The following is a 23,099-nucleotide window of genomic DNA, read 5'->3' as shown; positions in this document are numbered from 1 at the left end:
ATGTCCGATTTCCGTCCTCGAGTCAGTCTTGTTTCCGTCTTACTTCCGTCCGCGGATATTTTCGAAAGACGGAAATTCGTCCTGGAGACGGAAGACTTGCACCCATGGTCACATGTCAAAAACCTGCCAACCCTGGTACACAATGATATTGGAAACAAGTTGTGATGCTGATTTTAAAAATAAAGTATTACAGATTGCCTCTATCATACTGTCCTTGTGTGTTTCAGGCAATAACTTTATTGTGACAAAGAATCAATATATAATCATAAAATATTACAATTTACAAACAAGCTGATCATTATTTAATAATGCATTACATTTTTATAACAATTACTGAATTTTTATGCTTTTTCATACTCTATTGTCAGTCTCTAAGCAACTGAGTACAAATCCTCAGTACTTGTACTGACGTTCTTCTTAAGATATACAGCAGATAAATTCTCATAATTAGAATATAGACATACAACAAAAACATACTTATTGAAATTTCTCAAATTTAGTGTAATCATGAAAATGTTAATTTATCAGAATATGCAATTACGATAAAAGTCAATATCATATCACCTTCATATTCGAGCTTATAAAAGTTTGCCAACTTTTTAATTTTAAAATACATAAAAAATTTAAATATATTTTTTTTTATCCTAACTCTGTACTAAAAACTAAAACTGTAAGAATAATAACTAACTTGGCATAAGCCTTCTCCAAAAGGGCACCCCAGAATTCATTTTTATCTCTTGATTTAATGTATATCAACTCTCCACCAATAGTTGGAAGCCTATCATCTATTACAACATCATACCATCCATCAAATAACCAAAATCTAAAATGGAAGATTCCAGCATAATTTTCAGGCTGTTCATCATCCCATTCTTGTTCTTCAGCATCAGGAATAACCTAATTAAAATTATGAGAAAATAAAATTGTAAAGCTATGCAAAATTATATTCAAATGGTCAATATAATAAAAAATTACTAAAAAAATTTTAGTCCAATAAAGTAAATAAATACAACAGTTATCCACAATACATACATAAAAGCTGTGCTTCCCAACCTGTACTACATAGAGATCTTACAAGTCATATGTGAAAAATCTTAGACAAAATGAATCATTGAAATGGAAATATTCAGAAAACTTGACCATTTATTGATATACTGAAAAGAACTATAAAATAAATGGAACTAGACATTCGGTTTAAAGTTACATGATCATTTTAGCATTAAGTACAAAAAAAGGAATGACTTTTCTTGCTAATTTATTTGTTTGAAATTATATTCACTTACTACATATATCAAAAATATATTAGACACCCTAAAAACATATCATTCAACAAAAAGGCATTTAAACTTAAAGTAAATTTGAATGACTGTTATCTTATACTTTTCATGTCACATTGATTCTTCATTTTTTTTTATCTTCCTGCTTAACCCCTGATTATTTATCTTTTTTTTAATAGCTTAACAATTTATCTTGTAATAAATGTTTAAGTTATGAACACATTGTAGTTTTAGCTAATTAAAAAATCAATAAGATCATTTATTTATAATGCTTTAAAATAATTTGGTGGGTGGTAGGATGGAATCAATTGGTGGGGCAGAATCATTACTTCAGAGCATTACTTACTTTTGCAAAAGCCATTTATTTTATTCATTTAATGTTGAAATAATACATTAATGTATAGATCACACATGTTAAGTTATATCAAGACACGAAATCTCCAGTTGCCAATAGCGACCGAATATTTAGGGCTGGCAGTAAGTTTTGTTTTGTAAAATGGAGCATTTTAAAGCCAATTAGCATATTTTTCCCAGTTTTGAGATTTTGTGAGCAAGTGCTTCAGATTAGGATATCACAATAGCTCAAAGATAGCATACAGAAGCTCTTTGAAGACTAAGACACTTGACTTAGACTTTCTATAGATTTACCCCTCATAGAGAGATGCTCTTAAAGCATTAAAATGCTATGTGTCAATTGAAGCCTAGGGCTTCAATTGACACATAGCATTTTAATGCATTAAGAACATGAAGTATACAAATAATAAGTGTTAAAAGTATTGGAACATTTCTAATATTATTCTTATTATTATGACTTAATCATATGTGGATGATAATGGACCCAATAAAACTTTATGATCTCATTTTAAGTTAATATATTATTATTTTGCAATTAATGATTAAATTTTTCAGTTTCTACATTCTCTTATGGTTTTGATAATCAAAAAGTTCTATATACATGTTTCAACATTTTAAACATTGTTCATATTTTTTGTAAAATAGTTGCAAGCAAAAAGTTTAAGTCTGGCTAGTACGTTCAAAGCAAAAATTTCATGCTCTGAGTTATAACATGTTTTTTTCGCAAAGGGAGAAGCATAACACTTTTTCAATAAATGCAAAGATTGTCTACTTACAATTATTTGATATTTAAATAAATCAACATATGGAAGAACATACACAAATAATTGTCAAAGAAAAGAGGGTTATCTTTGAGCTAATGTATAATTAAGTAAAATACAACATATTAAGCACAAACAATACAGTTAGAAGATACAACAATATTTTGTTTTTACCTACACATATTATTTGGTTTTATGTAGAATTCTACTTCATTATAATAAATAACTTATCAAAATATGAAAATGAGAATAACAGAAATTTAAGTGCTAATAATTTAAACATTTAATTCGCTTACAACACAATTGCTATATCATAATAACACAAGAACAATGAATTTGCCGAAAAGTTTTAAAACAAATTTAGAAGAGCTAATCTAAGAGAAGAAGCTCTGGCTTATGACTTACAACAAAAATCTGTTTTTCTGCTGTTATTCCTAGCAAGCAATAGAGTAAATTCTGTACAATTTTCTTCAGAGTAAAAATGCATAGATAGAGAATTAAAAATAACTTATTTTTGTTTTTCATTAGCTACTATTTTAGACAAAGCTTTATAGGAAAAAGCAAATAACAAGAGATTTATTTCAGAAAAATCTTTTCAGATTCGTTAAAAGACATTTAAAAAATTTAAAATTAAACTGTAGTTTAATAATTAAATAAAATGTATTTTAGGACCAAGATAAAAATAAAAAAATATTAGCACTTCAATGTATTGAAATCAATGCATTAGCATTCTAAAAGTTACATTTCTAATGTTATAATTAAGCTTGTTAAAATAAGAAATCTGCAACATTATACTTCCGTTTCTTTGTCATAAACAAATTCTTTTATAAAACTTACTGCCTTCAACCATCAATTATGGATGAAATAACAGTTAAAGATTGAAGTGAAATGCAGTAAAAGTCTGAGTTGACAGTTGGACAGTCTCATATGACAGTTATACTTGTAGGAAAGCATTTTCATACCGACACAGCCACTAATATCCCAGTGATACATATAAACACATCTATTACTATCCAAATATCCAGTCAGTAATTCAGACATTTTACAAACATCTAAATACCTCTAAGTCCATGGATTTAGATATTTTGAATAATACTGAGAAGCCATTTATGGGCACTTGAATACTAGAAAGATATCCAGATATCTAGAAATTCTAGGCATGGATATTTTCGGTACATCTTAGACATTTTTAATGATTTGCTTAAAATATAGTTATTTAGATATGTATTGAATGACTGAAAGATGTTTTGATTTATACTTAACATCTGACATAGATTAAGTTTTTGGAAATTTCAGACATTTGAACTTTCAAATATCACTAAGATTTATAAGTTGTTACCTACATAAGAATGTAGAAGCACTAAATTTCTTGGAAACCAAGCAAAATATTTATGAATTTTTTTTAAAAAATTGGAATAAATTGGATTTATGTTTCTCTTTTCCATTGTATAAACAAACTATTTCAACATTGACGGGTCTAAAAATGCACAGGGACTGCACATAAATGAAAAAGACATATAAATGATAAAGGTATAAACGTTACTTAACTGTATTTATTTTTTTTCATTAAAATTGTAACTTTATATTGACATTAACATTAAGATTGAACTATATTTTAAATATTTGAACCTACAGCTTTTACTACCCAAAATTAACTTAACTTCTTAAATATTTAGAATTTCTTTTAATCAGCTTCACACATTCCTACTCTTCTTACTAAAGTTCTTTGTATTTTTTGGACGATTAGATAAAGTTCTTTTTTATCATCATCATGCTGTAATTAAGGGATAAATACTGCAGCTGCAACAACAAAATCTGGAAAAATTCGCAATTTTTTTTTTTTAACAGAGCACGATTTAAGAGAAAAACTATTATGTTTATCTGCATTGTGTTTATTTTTAAATTACTGGCTATGTGGATATGGCCATTCACAACTGTTGGGCTTGGGTTGAAGCTTTTCAGCAATTATTTTTCACTTATGTGGAGTAACAAAAGCGTTTTTGAAGTAAAAAAAAAACATAAAAATTCTAAAATATGTAATGCAAAATAACTAAAAATTAAATCTAATAATCTATAATTAAACCTTAAATCCAGCATGCAATCATTTAAAGTTTTCTTGCAGATAAAAATAAATTTTAATTTTAATTAAGTTAGAAAATGTACAGATGTGACAAATAGTGTAAGATACTGATCATTTTGATATTCTGAGTTCCATAACCTAAATATTCTTATATATTCAAAATTATATTATTATTTATAACAAAATTATATAATTATATTATTATTTATAACCTAAATATTCTTATATTTCACTTAAAAATTCAAAGGAACTCTTTTATGCAGCTTAGCTGCCAATGCATTAATTAATTATAGCTATTTGAGTTAGAGTCAAAGGACAATTAGTTAACTTTTCATTTTTATTTTTATTTTCAGATTAAAGCCAACATTCAAGCAAATATTATAACAATCAAAACGTAAATATTTGCTTTTTCTCTGCTCTGAATATAAACAACAACCAGTTCTGAAGAGGGCAAATAGGTAACTCACTTCCTCAAACATACACAAAGCTGAGCTTGTTATGTAATATAGCTGGTTGAATCACTTTCCTGGCTTTAGAAATCTTCTCAATATGAGGCAGGTATTTATATTGGAAACAAAACAGTGAAGAGACTCTTCCCCATTCCAATAGTGTATTTCACATAAATTTTTGTAACTCAAAGGTTTACGGTGTGAAGTCTAAAGAAGTTTGTTGTAAATAGATGTAGAAAAACAAAAGACTTAGATTTATTGTGAAATATTTTGAAAAAGCAAGCTTGAAAAAAAATTTAAAGGCAAGTAAAAAAGGATGGGACATAAAATGTTGACAGTTATAATTCAAAAAAAAAAAAAAAAAANAAAAAAAAAAAAAAAAAAAAAAAAAAAAAAAAAAGAGTGAATGAACAAGGTTGACATAGCTATGAATATCTTATGCTATGAATAGCTATGAATATAGCTATGAAAACTATATAGCATTGGCAGATAAGTAGGAAGAAATCAGTTTAAAGCATAAAAGATTAGAACAACTAATGATTAAAAAACTACATCCTGAAACTAGGGATGTAACAAATAATGATTTGACCGAATAGCAAATATTCAGCCAAAAAAATGGGCAGAATACCAAATATTCAGCAGCTGAATAGCAAACTTTCTTTTTTAAAAAAAGAGAGAGAAAAAACATATTTAAAATTTTTTTATATAGAAATAAGTTTAGCCATTATTGAAAAATAATCAAAACTCAGCTGTATTATTGTTGTAGTGCAAAGGTAGAAAAAGTTTAATAGATAATATAGATATTTAGAAATATTTAAGGAAAAAAAATGACAGTTATTAGAAGAAAAAAACTTAAGTTGTAAAAATGGAAAAAAAGATGTAAAAAAAATACCCTCTTAATTCTTCAAACAAAACTTTAATGCTAAAAATAATATTTTCTGGGGAAAAAATTATCCATAAAACATTAAAACAGATACCTATCAAAAACGCTTTAAAAAATACAGCCCTATCATAAAAACGTCAATAAAAAACAATGATACAAAATCAAAGTAGAAAAAATAAAAATCTATCATGATTTTTGAAAGAAAATTTAAAACTAATTATTTCAGTTTTGCAATTACCATATGTCTAATAGAAACCCTCTTAAATGCCGTATCATAATAAAAATGTTGATAAAACATAAGTTTTTGAAAAGGATAAAGCTAAATAGAAACCAAGAAAATAGTTCTTCTTAAATTTTTAACAAAAGATTTAATGCTAAAAATCTTAATTTTACTTTTTCACATAGCTGTATTTTTAGAAAAAAGTGTAATAAAAGAATAACGTTCATCAGAAAAGCTATTTAAAAAATGCTGTCATAACAAAAATGCTTATAAAAGAAAAATTTTAAAAAATCAAAAGAGAAACAGAAAAAATTGTTCTTTGTTCTGAAATATAACATTAACGTTGAGAATCACAGTTTTCTAAGTTACTAGTTACTATTAATCTAGTTTCAATTCTTCAAATTTTGCTTTTCTAAGTATCTTTCAGAATATAAAATTAACAAGTTTCAGAGCTTAGCAAACATGAGTAAAATATATTTCTAATAATGCATTGTAAAAAAAAATATATGTTTTTAGATTATTCTTTATTAAATCTATTAAAATTCCCCCAAAAAAAGTCTATGTCAAGAAATTATTTTCCAATTAAATACCGTGCTTAATATTCGGCAAAAGGGCTGAACACTAAATAGCGGCTGAATATTCGTTACATCCCTACTTGAAACTTTATGAAACATTTTTTCACTTCATAGTAAATTTAGATACTATATTTAACAACGCATAAGTTAAACAAAGAGCTCAAAAACTTCAGAAAAATATATTATAAACTATACTTCAAGTATCTAAAAGAATTAAATATCCCACCTTATACCACAATTCTTTCTCTTGAGCAAGAGATGAACAGGCTGCAACAAACCAACAGTTTCCTAAACTTCCTTGAATAACATCACAACTACAAGCTCCATCAACAAATAATTTTGGATTGCTGTGAATGTCCTGTAATTAATATTTAAAAAAAATTAAATATAAAAAAATTTTTATAAAGAAATGTATGAAAAAGATAAATTTTTCATGTGACTTCTTTTTTACACAATTTTAAATAAAGCATGGTAAAAAAAACTAAGTTGTAAAATCAAAGTAAAAAGTCAATTTACAACATTAAATTTCAGTACCTTAGGACGTTTCCACTCAACATGGCCCTGAACTTGACCGGCACGACTATAAAATAATGAAGAATCCTGTGCAGGAAATTCAGGATCTTCAAATAGCTGTCCTGATTCACGAGCAGTATTCTTTAAATCTTCATATATCTGATTTTTTAATGGTTTTATGCTTGAACTGAAAAAAATAAATAATAGAATAAGTCACTAGAAAAAAGAAATTAAGGTACAGTGCCCCCTCCTCCAAATTGAAATGCCTTGAATAACTTTTGATCTTGTGGAGGTTCATTGATGGTCAGGAGACATAACATTAGAATTTACATTTACATTTTGGATTTTACATGATCGGATTTTCATGAACTACTCTCATTAGTTTGAGACTCAATCTTAACTGTTTGAGGGCCAAACTTTAAATATACTAAGTAACTAGAGCAAATGATATTTTAAGTTACAAAATCAGACACAAAACACAATTTTTCTAAATAAGCATTTGTCAACGGATTTGGATCCTTATCCATTAAAATATGGGGAGTAACCACGATCAGGAAAATATGGTCCCAATAGTTTAGGCAGGAGAGAGAAGGAATGCTTGAACCCCTTAATGTTAATTTCACTTTTTATGCATTTAACTATATCTCGAAAACTTTTTAAGTATATTGAAAGTGTTTTCACACAATTTTAAAATAAGTTTAGTAAAAAATAATTTCATTTCAAAAAATAATTATCATTTTTTTACTAATTTATTTAGTAACTGTCGAAACATTCTGAATTGTAAGGTACAGAAATTTTTACATCATTTTGAAAAATGTAATTTATGTCAAAATGCAAAATTTCAACATCAGTCAAGTCTTGAGAAATAAAATTTTAAATGCACATTTTTTTAAAAAAACTTTATTACTCAGAAACTATGTAACTAATTTGATGAAATTTTATATTTTGTCATTAAAATTACAATCCTTAAAATGATGTAAAATTTTGTATACCTTACAATTCAAAATTGTTAAAACTTATTAAATAAATTAATAAAAATTACTTTTTACATGGAATATTTATGGCTGAAAAAATTTCAGGAGAGCAAAAATGTTTCAATTTGCTTAAAAAGTTATAGTGAAATACACATAAAAGAGAAATTAACAGTAAGGGGTAAACTTTCGACTGATCTTCCTAATCTATTGCAACCATATTTTCCCCTATTATGGAAACCCCATATTGTGAGGGTAAAGAGCCCTATTCTGTAGGAAAAAAAATTTGTAATAGGTTTTTATATCTGATTTTTTAAATAAAAAATATATGACCTGCTCTAGTTATTTAGCATATTCACGATTAAGCCCTTGAATCATCAAGATCGAATTTTAATTGCAAAAATTCAGTTATTAGGTCAAAAGTTTTTACTTTTATTTTGCACACTGTACTTTAAGTATAAATTCAAATTTCAATATTAGAAGAAAAAAAAGGAAATTTAATTTGTACCTAAAAATCTAATCATTAAATCAAAAGTTAATCAAGGAGTTTTTTTTTTTCTTCGTGCACACTGTACTTATAAATGAACAAAAAAGATTATAGAAAAACAAACTCTCACCCAGGACTTGAAAAAGATTTAAGCAGCCTTTGAAACATGGCCCCACCGGTGTTAAGAATAGCTAAATCACCCATAACTCCAGTTCAAAAAATAGCTTCTGTAAAAATAAAATTACAAAAGAATTTGAGAAATTACTTTTTTTTTATTTATTGAATTAAGTTAGCTCTTTAATTGTAGAAATCTACACAATATGGAAAAAAAAATCACAAAAACATTAAAACTATTGAAGAATTCTATTTCAACACATACTATGAATATAGAACACATAAACACATGCAATAAGAATACCTAGGAATACAAAGAAAAATTCAGGGCAAACATATCTTTTGTCTAGGGATGTAGTGCCTTGTGGAAAAACCGTAATCAGTCTAGCTTCACTAGTTAGTGTTGTAAAAGTGCATTTTTGTTACAAGATCAACTTGCAACAGAGGAGAAAGTTTACCAAAACCTCAAAAAACTGGTTAGAGTAGCTGATAATTTGATAGAGAGTAATGTGGCTTTCTCAATAACATTGTTGTTATTTGATTATAATTTAATATTTTAATAAGCCTGGGATGATTGTGAGCCCAAGTCAAAATTCCGGAAAATTTCTTGAGTAAAATAAAAAATTTTAAAAAAAAGTTTAAATCGAAAAATTAGAAAAAAATTTAAGCAAGGTTATTTTCCTATTTCTCAATATTTCTTAGTTTACTCAAAATATATTTAAAATTTTACACATACTTATGATGACCTGGAGAAGTAATTGAAATTTACAAATATGTCTTTCTTTCTTGAGTTTATGATTATAATAACTCTTTACAGATAAAAAATGAATATTAATCATGAATATAAGCCTATAAAGTATTTGGCTTTCCTTTACAAACAAATAAAATAAACTGTGTTTTTAAGTTCCACCTTTGAAAATTTTATTTCCAGAAACTTTTGTGATCAGTGATTTTTTTAAACGTCTGAACTTCCGATCTCTGGAAACTTACGGATCATGGTTAGCGAAAAACCCGGAAATCCGGATTTTTTCCGGAGCGCAATCAGCCCTGATAAGCGTTAAATCAACACAAAATAAAGAGTTTTCTTCACCAAACTCAATCTAATTATATGAGCAATTCTTTTAATAACCTTCTTCATATAATTCTTACATAATTCTTTTTAACAATATTGCAGTTGATATAAAGGATCTCTTTAGGTATAGATATATACGGTATAACCGTGCAAATTTAGACTCGGGCATTTTAACTGTTTGTAGTTTTGTTGTTTGATTTTTCATCAATTTAACAACCCATTTCTACTTAGTTCTTAAAATTTAAATATTTTTAATTTCAAATAATTATTACAACAAGCAAATTTCTAATCCTGCATTTAACTAATCACTTTTTCACAAGTCTGATTTCATCAGAAATTTAAATGATATTTTATTATTATTATTAGTTATTGCCATGGCTTTACACATAATTTTTCAAATCTCAATACTTTTAATGCAACATTAATACAACAAATGAATTAGATTACTTATTGATAAGCACTTTTTAAAACAGCACTTCATTTGCCATAGTTTAATCGTAAATTTGTGTAATCTTACAGATAATTTTTCTTCAGTAATTGCTAAGGATTTATGCGATGCTTTAATCAAACAATATTACAACATACAGATTTGAAGAATCCCTCTTAGACATTTTCGAATTGCAACGCTTTCATCATAACACCGCATGGTTTTTCGGATCACTTTGACAGCAGTTATTTCTTTAGATTTCCATGTCTTGTAAAGTCTTTTCTTTTTTTAAATACAATACTATTTTAAAATTTCTGCTTCTTGAGTTGAATTTCAGATTGATTTAGCTAAACAATATCAAATTCACATAATCAATCAAAACAGATTTCCAAATTTCGGAGGTTTTGGGATTTTTAGAAGTCCAGATTTTTTAGGTTCTGTATAGATTAATTACTTGCTTAAAAAAATTAAATCATTTCACAATTTACTTTTTTCTGCTTTTTTAAAAAACTTATGTTTAAGACAGTTAGCTCTTAAGCAATCATAAAATGAAGACAAAAAAACAAATCTCTTTCAAATATTTTTATACAAATTGTAAGATTAATAAGAAAGAATATTGATTTGTCAAGTATCAGGATAAATGTAGATTACAAAGTTGTTTGTATTATAAATTAATGATCTTTTTCATCTTTTTTTTTTAGAAAACAGCTTATATTGAATCCATAATTTTAGCCCTTAGAAAGTGGACGAGAAATTAATAATAGAATAATAATCACTGTTACCTGCCAACATGTGACTTTTATAAAGTGTCACAAAAGAGGAAAAGTCTTAATTATATCAGATTATTTCTATTAACAGAGTTAGTAATAATAGTTTATAGCAGAATAACACACAGCTATTTTTTAAGTTTTTAGAGGTAGTGAGACTGTCTATTTTGAGGAGCAGTTTAGTATAATAAATTTTCCAAAAAAATTATTCAAATTTTGAATCACTTTCAAAAGTTATTTTATTACTTTGAAAAATAACTTTTTATAATAAAAAATGTTTAATATTTCATACGTAAAAAAAATACAGGAATCTTGTCACAATTTTTGAGAGACAGTCTTTATGTAAGTAAAATATTCTACATGATTTAAAAAAAGGTTGAATTTATTTAATTTCTAGTTACTTCAATTTCTATGGATATAGCATTAATTTCAAATTATTTAATTTTTTTTTTTTTTCTTTTTGGTAACACAGTTATTACAAAATAATGTTTTGCAGTTGCAATTCTAAAAATTTATCAGTAATAATTCAAATATTTGTGTACAAATAGCAAAAAGTTTTTTTTTTTTTTTTTTTCAAAAAAAATAATTCTGTTGAAACGTTAAATTAAGCTGAGAAAATACAGAGAATGATAATGAAAGTTAGAGTATTCCGTTGTGATTTAATTTTTTAATTAACTTTTAATAAACCCGTTACAACAATAGTAAGGCAACAAAGCTAAAATAAATAAATTAGTAGAAATTTGCAATTTGAATATTAAAATAAGTTATCTTAAAAAAAATAATTAAATCATGTGCAGAAAAATACTTAATTACAATCAAATAAAAGAATGCAAATCAATTTTAATTTTGTCCAGATGAAATATTTATTCATTAAAATAATAACATCTATAGCCAGTTACATCGAACAAAATACTGCCTGCATATTAGATTTCAGTTCAGAAAAAAAATAAGACATAGATTAATCATATTTAAAAAAAATTGGGCACAAGGAAAAATAAAAACTTATCGGACTCTATTCTGCGATCGTGATCTTGCGAAGGGTCGCATTTCCCGCAGAGCTCTTAGTTATTCTGACATCAGCTAACAGGAGAGAGAAGCGACTGTTTCTCTTCCCCTTTTTCCTCTGAGCAAGGATATGGCACTGCAATCGTTCCAACCTGTGGGATGATACACTTTCGAAGTGGGAGAGAGGGAAAACAAGACGGGGCTAGTGAAAGCGTGAGTTTAAAAAAAGAAAAGAAAATATGCAGTGCCCAAAAGAAAAAATTGTGTGCATAACTAATTTAAAATTACAAAAATTATTATTAACATTTGCATAAACATATAATCATAACATTACAGTTTTCCTTGAAACAAATATAATGTGTTTCAAAGTGAAAAAAGTTTCTCTAACTTTTTATTTAAACTCAGTATAAAATAATTATATTATTTAACTAATTTAAGAAATAATCAGATAATGAATTTGGTGATGCTGAATTTTATTTTAAGCTCTATTAGAACATTTTGTTAACATCAATTTATTTTTATAGATATTTTTGCTGGAAAGTTGTAATCAAAATTGGGAAAAATCAAGAATTTTTAAAAAATATCATACCTACTTATTTTATTTAAATCAGATTTTTTTAACATGTTTTATTTATTTTACTTTTTTCAATATTTAGCGGCCAAAACATCTGATATAAAATGCACAGAGTACTTAAAGTTACATAAAAACAATAATATAGCTAAAACAACTAAAATGTTTAGAAAAAAAAGGGTTGGTTTTTATTAAAAAAAAAACATTTGGATTAAACCGGCCAATCCTGATCAAGCACCTTCTATAATTTGCTATAACAGACAGAATGGAGAATAAATACCTATTGAAGATTTAAGGAGATTCAAAAAAAAAATTTCCACTGCCCTACTAAGCCAACAATATGTCTGAATTAGATAAAGAAATGGAATTAATGATTTTATAAAGGTAGTAAAACATAAGTAACAAGAAAAAACATCCAAGAAGATGGCAAATTTGACTAGTAAAACATGTAAACCGGAGAGGAAACCACTAAAAATGTATATTCCTAAATTGATCCTAGTAACAAAAACCAGATAGTTGCACTTCGGTTATTGCAATTGGCATAATCAAGACCAGATACGTGAATAACCTCTAAATATCGAGTAAATAACTTTAAATCACTACAGAAATGTAATCAAAGAAGTAAAATCACATGCATTTCTAAGCTTAAGTATAATTACTTATGGGATTATTCAAAAGTGGACTCATCGTAGACATACATTTCCGAGTAGAACATAAAAGTCAAACATCACTGGCTGTAGTCAGTAAGCAGATGAGTGAAAACTTTGATCACTCTGTGTAGGAACCAGGGAGATTTCCGTATTGTGATCTGTGGCAGAATAATCACCCAGTATTGGAAATCCATGATAAACTACCAAAAAACATCACAGAAAGGAACAAACTCGAAAGGTATAACTCTTAGCCATCTCTGGGCAAACATCTACATGTTTCTTTGTTTTGTTTAATTTATAAAGTTTGAAATCTATGTGGCACCTTGGTGATTGTAGTTGGCATGACAGATCACGATAGCGAAATATCCCCTAGAAAAAGAGGTTCCACGGTATTGGTCCTCCTATAACTGATCCACCTTAAAATGCTTGACATCACGAGCAGGTCGCGGGCTACCAAGGCGGGAGTGCCATATACTCTTCAGAGAATCAAAATTGTGATGACATGTCTTCGGATCATCCTTAAAGATGTTTTCCAGATCATCACCAATAGCCCATTGTGCAGCTCTAGCGCGACGCAAATTAAGTACTACTACATATGCAGAGATGCCAACTGCTCCAGACATGCCAAAATAATTAGAAAAACGGTGAATAACTACAAAGTAAATTTTGCAAATATTTAAAGATTTTTTATTGCTTTTTAAAAGGCATAGCATGACATGCGTACTATAAGGTAGTGAATTATATAAGCCTATGAATCATTTAGAAATAGTGGTGGATAAAAATCTACTAAATTGAATTTATTAAACAAAGAATCCCAATTGATAAACTACCACTTTAAAATATATATTTGCTGTCCGGAGCAAGTTGGCATCTCTGCATATGGAGTGAAGAGCCGAGATCCTATTTTAAGAAAATACGTTAGATGATAAAAATTATTTTAAAGACATTTTAAATGCAAAATTATTAGTATTGCAAGTTGATCTTTCACAAATAAATATTTACCGATACACATAAAGAATTATTGTAAAATTAACAATTCCTTAATAGGTTTTGAAATGGCCGCTATAAAGTTTCTTTGCCTCTACGTCTAAAATTCAAAGTTAAAGCACTATATAATAATCATTATAAAGATACAAAATTTCAAGATATACCGGAAATAGCAACTTACCACAGGCTCCTTAATATAGTTTATTGAATTTTCTTTAAAAAAAATCACTGTGCCGAGCTGAGCTATAAAACAGAAATCAGCAGACCTATGTGCAAATAAAAATAGTTTTGACAGACAGCTTTTGTATTCCCAGGCAGTTTGATATTGCTGCTAGAATGCTTGCTAACCTAAATTAAGGCAAAACAATTCAATGCGCCATCTATAGAGAATACTGACTACATGTTTATTACACAATAATCAAAAATATCTATTTTCTTACGAAATATAATTGAATCAAATAAAAAATAAGTTAAAATATTGGTATTTTAAAAAATGTATGCGGAACAAGGGTAAGTTTATTTAAAATTAAAAAAAAAGGAGTTAGAGCATTAAGTAGCAGGTTATGCTTTATTTTTTCATTTAAATATGTTGTTATAAACATCTCTCTCAGAGATCCTCTAACTAAATTTTTTTTTCTTTAAAATAATTGGAGGTAAATTTTTGAACGTCCTTTTCAAAATTTCGCTACCAAGATTTTTAGTTCGCTCGCTGGCCACCTTAATTATATTAATTAAAACATTAAACTTTTACGAAGTGACTCTGTCCCGCAGTGGACTGATCGTTAAGACACGGTTCCCAGCAGATCACCGAAGTCAAGCATCACTAGCTACAGTCAGTGTGCGGGTGGGTGACCACTTGGATCAGCCTGCGTAGGGACCGAGGGTGTGCGGTATTGGTTCTCGTTAAACTGTGCTACCGTAAAGTGCTCGACTTCGCGCGCAGGTCGGCGGGCTACCGAAGCGGGGGTGCCATCCCCTCCGCAGAGGATCAAAATTGGGATGGCATCTCTTCGGATCATCCTCCGGGATGTTTCCCAGACCGTCGCCAATAGCCCATTGTGCAGCTCTAGTGCGACGTAAATTAACAACAACAACAACGAAGTGACTCTTCCTAATTATACTGGTCGCATTCAATCTTGAGAGCTTTTCTTTTATAGAAAGGTAAAAAATCTACTTAAGATCTTACAGAATTCTTCAAGTTTAGTGGAACAAAATCGAGATGTAAGTTTTCGGGAATACTGTATATTATAAGAAAACAGGGAAGGCGTATTTTTTTTCTTTGCACTCTTTTCAGTTTATAACTTTAACAATCGATGAAAAATTGTTATGAACAGTCCTTCCGAACATCCATTTAAATACGTTTTCCCTCACATTTTATATAGGATAAAAAAAATATATACATTATTCGTAAAAATTAATTATATGTGTCAGTAAAAAATTATCCTGAAGTATAAGGAAACTATTAACTTAAAATTAATTCTGTTGTTAATTGCAAGTGTTTTTGCTGTCAATAAAATATATAAAAAAAATAACTACTAGTGTATTATTCAAGTTTTTAGTAAAAACGTATATATCAGTGTTCAGACACAGCTTAAAAAATTATTACTCTCTAAAAATGTCAATTTTTCATTATTTTGTGAATGAATAATCAATTTCTTCTACTACGAAAATGCCATCTTGCTATAAATGTCTATAGACAAAATCATTTATACCATTTTCAAAATGTAACCTTTCAGCAATTTAATTGACAAAATTGCAAGTAGATTCTTATGAACTTAAATTTTTGTTAAATGTAAATTTTTCTCAATTAGAGTAGGGTAAACCAACTAGTGAATGAACACTACCCAGTGAAGGAACATTTCATATATATTGATTAAAAATAAGAATTTGAAAGTTTTTCTTTAGATTGATTGGTAACAACAGCTTACTGCTAAACAATAGGAAGTCATATAGCAATGTTTTGGATTACCTGGTCAAATAGACTTTTCAGGAAAAAATTTTGAATTTGTTATTATCTCTGCAACACCTTGTTTCTTCGAAAAAATTATAAGGTGAGTGTTTGTATGTATATGTTTGAAGTGGAATTAATTGCATGTAATAGTTTTATTTGTCTCACTGTGAAAAGGAGAATTCAAAATATAGTTATTGAAGTTACGTTTTATTTTTTTTAAAGCATCATAGCGCAATAAAGTACTGAGATAAGGGCTGTTTATTCACTGGATCACCAAACGATGAAAAACCAGTGAAGGAACAAGTGTTCCTTTACTGTTTTTTTTTCTAAGTTAATGAAATTAAAGATAAACTTTAATTTTCTTGTACCTGATGTTCCGCATCAAAAGTATGTTAAAAATACGAAAAACAACTACTAACCAGAGAGGGAACAGGCATTTTCCTTTATTGGACATAGATTTCCCAATGAATGAACAGTATGTATTAATATGTTGACACTATAATTTTCAATTCATGATTACAAAAAAAAGTTAACATTTTCCAAGTATTTATATGTTATAATTTCAAGAATAGGCTTGTTTTTAAATATTTGTATGGCTTATATACTCATAAAGAGCATTAAAAATAACCAAAATTAAGTGTTCCTTCACTGGATGTTCATTCACTGGTAAGAGCTGTTCCTTCACTGGGTCTTCTTACTACTTGTTATTTGAATCTCCAAAACTTTAAAACAATATTATGTAAGTTCTCTACAATTTTTTTACATAATTTGCAATTAGTAACAAATATGTTGACACTGTCATTTAACTAAAATTACGAATTTTGAAATTAATATGATTTTGTGAAAGGTTAAGTGTTCCTTCACTGGTTAGTTTACCCTACATCTCAGATACTTATTTATAACTTTTACTCTTGAGAAAGACCTCCCTGCTGACAGAACAGATATAGTCTGAGTTACAAAAACTTATAAAAGACTAAAAATGGTGTTTGGATAAAGCTCAGACGTATTATTTGGTTATAAAAATTTAACAATTAGTTGGTTTGGTAATTGCTAAAACTCAGCAGCAATTTTTTGGTTCTTTCGAAAAATCTCACCATCAACAGAACAATGACTTTTCTGAGTCCTTGAGCAAAACATTAACGAAACTTCTAAGTAAAGGAATCTTTCAGAACCGCCTTAGATTTTCCCCAATTTATTGAGATCGATTATATACTTTAGTAATGATTTCCATTTTTTTTTAAGAAGAGGATTTTAACCATTCTATTATAATTATTTTTAATTTTATTTTGAAATTTTCATTATCGCAAAATGATATATTTGACTCGGAGCCGTTAGAAGTAAAAAAAGAAAAAGGTTTAGCGTAAGAGTCTCACTTTGAAAGCGCTTAAATCTGTTTTTTAATGATGTTTTTCGTGAATAAAAAATTTAGAAAACACTGCCTTCAAAAACCTTTCTAGGTCATAGACTACTGCATACAAAATTTAAATACTTTTGTATTAATAAAAGCATTAAAACTTCATTCGTTTTCATAAAATATCTTTAGTAAAAGATAAGGGTAGAAATTCTATTTTGGGACTTCAAGGCTAAAAACATGCCAATGAATAATAATTAGATTTATACTTCAAAAGAGAAGTTATTTTAAGATCTTTCACTTCCATATAAGGAAAGATTAAACGATTTGCTATGAGTAATAAATAAATTGATGAGGCGTAGGAATACAGAAAAAGGCAATAATGACTGACCTCTTCACAACTTTTAATCATCCTATAAAATGCAGGAGCAATGTTTTTGCGTGTGCTTTTTGTTGTTTATCATGCTTAAATAAAGTCCGTCAGCTTAGACGGGACATGGGTCTCACCCTATCTCCAGCGGGAGGGGGCTAAGATGTATGTTTTCACCATCGCTACTAAATAAGAAGAATATGCACAATATGGACTCGTTAATCATGCTGCTTTGACTACTAATTAACTAAAAAATAACGGTGTGGTTACACCGTTATTACATATATATATATATATAGCCCGACGACCTGCACGTGAAGTCGAGCACTTTACGGTAGAACAGTTTAACGAGGATCAATACCGCTCACCCTCGTCGGTCCCTACGCAAACTGATCCAAATGGTTACCCACCCGCACACTGGCCGTGACCAGTGATGCTTGACTTCGGTGATCTGCTGGGAACCATGTCTTAACGATCGGTTCACAGCGGGACGATCTTTTTTTGCAGATCTCAAAATAAAGCAATAAATTTTTAAAATATTTTCTAAAGAAGAAGGTGTTTGATTTTTGCTCGGAGCCTAGGTGAAGAAAATGACAATATTTGACCTAGTGTTTTTGCTTAATTATTTTTTTTCCATGATTGGAGATCGAAATGGTCTGCAGGTGGCGTAGGGCAGAACTCTCTACCTATTGCAACACTTTACATGCTTTCCCCATTAGCGTGTGGAGAGTCATAGAGGAAGGAAGTACGTTAGTTTCTCTCTATTTTCATATAGATTAAAATCTTTTAAGTTAGAAATATGTATGAAACTGAAAACTACATTAAACATAGTTCTAAAGAGAAGCATCATAGAAATTTTAAAAAATAATTTTATTAAATAAAAGGAAAAAATATTAAGAAAAGGAAAAATATCGCAGTACATTCTTATACAACTGAAAAGAGGAGGAGAAGGAAGGGAGAAGGCGCCAAAGGCATAAAATCGGTCTCTCCCCTGATGGCATATTCGAGCGTTGTGATCGCCAATAGATAAAACCTTATCAAGATTTTTTTCTAAATATTTCAAATAATTTTGATACAATGGTGAAATTTGAAAATATACTGATATGGTTATGATATTTATATTTTGATAATGAAAAGTTTACCATAGTATTTGGTTTAAATTAAAATAATGTTTGTGAAATTTAATGTTCTCATAATGTATGTATATTTTTGCGCCTTCAGCCATACACAAGTCATAGACCTTTTAAAGGGTGGACTCAATCATACGTCCATTCTTTCATTTTCAGATCGTAATTTAGACCTGAAAAATAGAACGATCAATCTCCAATAGAGTACTCCCAGAGGAATGATTTGTTATGGGAATATGGAGGACTTTGTGACCCCACGGACTTAACATGATAGTCACCATTCACCATAATAAGGAGTCTTCGGCTGGCGGGGATCGATCTCACGACCCCTTGACAATTGTCCAATAACCTACCAACCATGCTATTGCATTGTAATTTGCAATGATATTGTAATTTTTAATTATGATTGATGACGATACACTACTAAACTCGCAAATGATTACAAAATCTTTTGGAATAATAATGAATTATGTTTTCAGCTCAAAAGCATTGTTCATGTTAACAATCATCTTTATTAATTGAGCAATAAACCAAACTTTTGATGTCGTTGCACTTCGAAGAACTTCAAAGGATTAAAGCGGAATGTTGAGAAAATGGGACTTTGATAGAGTTTTCAATTAATCCTCTGCCATCCCCTGTGCAGAGGATCAAAATCGTGATGGCATGTCTTCGGATCATCCTCAGGGATGTTTCCCAGACCGTCGCCAATAGCCCATTGTGCAGCTCTAGTGCGACGTAAATGAACTACAACAACAGCAACGCAAGATGGTCAGATGGGCTCGGAACAACTGAGAGGCTCTCGCATACTGTGATTTTTTTCCGTCTTTTTTCCTTCTTGGCTCTTCTGTGATTTTTCTAGTTTTGTTTCTCATCTTTATTGTTCCATTTTTTTTAGTTGAAAACCATATTTTTTTCTTTACATTCACGTTTGGCAGACTTTTTTTAAGCACTTGAAATACGTCGACTGTTATTTCATATTGATGGAACTAGCCCGTATTTGTGTTACATGGAGATGAAAATCATGTAAAGTTCCCATGGTTAGCTTGAAGGCAAAGAAACTTCTACTCATGATCCGTCTACCACCGAGGATATTTTTCGTTAGCACTGTGGTAGGTGCGAGTCGAGTGCTGTAATATTCATTAAAGAAATACTTCAGTCAATGCAAGTCTTATTTCAAGTGCATTGCGACTACTTCGTTTAGTATAAGATACGGTTGAAAAGCTTCTCATTATAATTTTTGTATTAAAAAATTTATTTTTATTTCAGATAGATAAAAAATTTCTCAAAAGTTAAATAAATTCCAAACTAAACAAATGAAATGCGTATTTTAATTTACGATAAAAAGTATTAAGAACAATAATGATTCGCCAATAACTTTTAATCAAATATTATTTAATCGAATGATAATTTATGGAGAAATCGTAATTCTGTAAAAAGTCGAAACAATCATTCGAAACCGAAACTAATAAACAATCCTTTTTTCTGAATTTAATTGCTCTTAAATTAAAAATCAATGATACAATTGCATCAAATCGATTATTTTCTATCCTAACTAACTCTTCTATGTAATTAAATTAACTACTTAGTTATAAAAATTTGTCGTGAAATTTACATCACTTAAGGTTTAATGGGAAACGCTATATTATGGATTTAGCTTTAAACAATGTTTCATTTTATTTTATTTTATAAACGTTGTTGAACAGTTGACCCAATTTTGGGTTTAAGACTACTAATGTCCAACTTCGTAGCCTTGTAACTTTGAACAAAATCCAGAAGACAAGGAAACTCCTGGATCAGTACCTCCAGAGGTATGATTTGTTATGGGAACATGGAGGACTTTGTGAGCTGATAGATTTAACTTGCATCAGTCACCATTTACTACACGAGGAGTCCACTGCAGGTGGGGATCGAACTCACGAGCTCTTGGACACGGTCCTAATGCCTTAACAACAAGGGTACCCCGGTCCTCTAAATCTCTAAATAATGTTTGAAACGCTGAGAGGGAGGGGATATGGTCAACGTCATCACAAACCCTGTCCATTGTTCATTCTTACCCTTAACGCCCTCTGTGCTGTATGCATTCACTAAATACATATTGAGCTGTAAGCGTATGACATTTGGCTTGTCACTCCTCTGTTTCTGTCTAAATAAATATTTTTGTTTCTGTTTTGAATCTTGAATTATTCTTTCAAATGTAATTGCTTTAATGACTGTTATTTGGGAGAAAGCCTTCGATATTTGTGAAATATCACAAACAGAACAAAAAGATGGTTTTACAGTAAGAATCAACTTTTGTACACTGATTTTTAGTATGGTTCTAAAATTTGTATTCGTACATGCAGTATTATGATATGCTAAAGTATGTACGGAACAATTTTCTATAAATAATCCATCAACGTTTTAAAACTGGAAAACTCTTTTCCTGTTAATTGACTGTTACTATAAGGGAAGTATTTATTTATTTTTCTTCAGACTGACATCTGTGCATCCCATAAATAATTTTCTTAGTTCGTTCTGAAATGTTTTGTTTACTTGAATAATGGATTAAAAATTATGACTTCTTTCAAACGTAAAGAGATTGCTTACATTTTTGATGTTCAAAACACATATAATTTCACTCAAGGGATGATTATCATAACGACGGCAAGGCCAAGTGCCAATTTTTGATGGATTATAACTGCAAGGCACCCTTGATAATATCTCAATATAGTATATCATTGTTTAATGTTTATCAAGATAATATGTATCTAAATTTCCTTTGCCCTTGAGTTAAGGGTTCGGAAAATTAATTCATATTTTCTGTGGGGAAAATTTCCATGTTTGGTAACTTCTGGGCATTGCTGTCTACCCACCCACCTGCCGAAAATTCCAAATATTTTTTTTTAAAGAAATTACAGAAAAAGAGTTGGTTTTCCAACCTTTTTTTCCCCTTTTATTATTAGAGCCAGTTATTATTATAATTTTACAAATTTTTAAATATTTTTCTCAAGTTATTTTATAATTTTTACGCAAATAATAGTGATTACATGCTAAAAAGTTGAGCAAAAAATTTTTAATACATTTTTAAAATTTTTATTTTATGGAATATGATATTTTGAAGAATCATAAATATTTTAACATAGCAGAAATGGAACACTTTATGTATTTTACCAAAATATTTTAATTTTAATAATATCACATATAATATTATTTTTATAAGCAAATTCTGTAATTAACATTAATTAATGATATATCAGCAAAGTAAAAATATAATAAATGCCACATTTAGTTCAAAGCTCCATAATAGTGTCTTCTGGTTCTGCTTGATTTGTTAAATGTCTTTAAACTTAAACAAGCTGTTTCAGGACCCAAACTGTTTCTCAGTTTGGATCAAACAAGTCCACATGTAGAAAACCTGCATTCAGTAGCTGCTGAGCTTGCTGGACAGTCAGCTAACTGCACCATAAAATGGACAAATTCTTTTATATTTTCCGCCACACTTTTATTAAATAATGGGTGTGGTTACACACTTGATCTTTTATTCTGAAACACAGAACTGGAATTAGCCATTCAGCATTTTTCTTAGAAACCCAATCCTTTTCTCACATATTTAGAAAGTCTTTTTCTATTGTATTTTAGATTCAGCATATTAGCTATAGAGTGGAAAGGAGTAAGCGCTTGATTATAGCTCTTTTCAATAATTTTTTCATGTGGACGATTCTCATTAACTAGTTGGAAGTTCTGTGTTGCTTTTTGAATTAAAAGTTTTGTGTGACTGATAGTAACAATTAAAGGTCATCTCATTTTTTGTATACTGATAATCATCAAACTTAAATTGTAAAAAAGGAAAAAAGAACAGCTACTGGGTTGGAAAGTATATTAGGTGTTTTTTTTAATAGGACTGTCTTTCAGTTATCACCAAACCATATTTTAAAATATCTATAGTACAGAATTTATATAAAATTAAATTAATTAATTGAAATGGTTTTTGCTATATCTCAGTTTGGCTATATCTCATGTAATGAAAAATGAATTGAAGCAGTGTAATAATTTTATTTGTTTAAGCTTTTTAAAATAAAATTTATGTTTAAGTAATCTTTTAATATTAACACTGTGTGCTATTACATATTTAGTAATAAAATTATATACTATCAAACT

At 28.8% G+C, this 23,099-nt stretch overlaps 2 protein-coding genes across 5 annotated transcripts in view; one reads left to right on the top strand and one right to left on the bottom strand.

Annotated features, from left to right (window-relative positions):
- Positions 1-14,484, bottom strand: part of LOC107449680 (calpain-5) — a 38,078-nt gene extending 23,594 nt beyond the window's left edge. The window contains exons 1-5 of the mRNA XM_016065286.4: positions 14,345-14,484; positions 8,701-8,797; positions 7,134-7,299; positions 6,826-6,957; positions 689-897 (exon numbers count right to left, since the gene is read on the bottom strand). Of these exons, the coding sequence (XP_015920772.1) occupies positions 689-897; positions 6,826-6,957; positions 7,134-7,299; positions 8,701-8,774 (581 nt within the window). The 5' untranslated portion in view covers positions 8,775-8,797; positions 14,345-14,484. The remainder of the gene's footprint in view (positions 1-688; positions 898-6,825; positions 6,958-7,133; positions 7,300-8,700; positions 8,798-14,344) is intronic.
- Positions 14,485-21,077: 6,593 nt separating this feature from the next.
- The window catches only part of LOC107449681 (nischarin), a 34,016-nt gene continuing 31,994 nt past the window's right edge, over positions 21,078-23,099 (top strand). For 2 of the 4 annotated variants that reach the window (XM_043041834.2, XM_016065288.3), the window contains exon 1: positions 21,084-21,240. In XM_043041834.2, coding sequence (XP_042897768.1) covers positions 21,169-21,240 — 72 coding nt within the window. In that variant the 5' untranslated portion in view covers positions 21,084-21,168. Of the gene's footprint in view, positions 21,241-23,099 lie in introns of all 4 variants that reach the window. The other 2 variants (XM_016065287.4, XM_016065289.3) reach the window with 2 other exon arrangements.

The sequence above is a fragment of the Parasteatoda tepidariorum genome, chromosome X2, assembly GCF_043381705.1.
Source record: "Parasteatoda tepidariorum isolate YZ-2023 chromosome X2, CAS_Ptep_4.0, whole genome shotgun sequence".
Classification (NCBI taxonomy): Eukaryota; Metazoa; Arthropoda; class Arachnida; order Araneae; family Theridiidae; genus Parasteatoda; species Parasteatoda tepidariorum.
The sequence above is the reverse complement of the archived record's forward strand: the minus strand, read 5'-3'. Positions and strand labels throughout refer to the sequence as shown.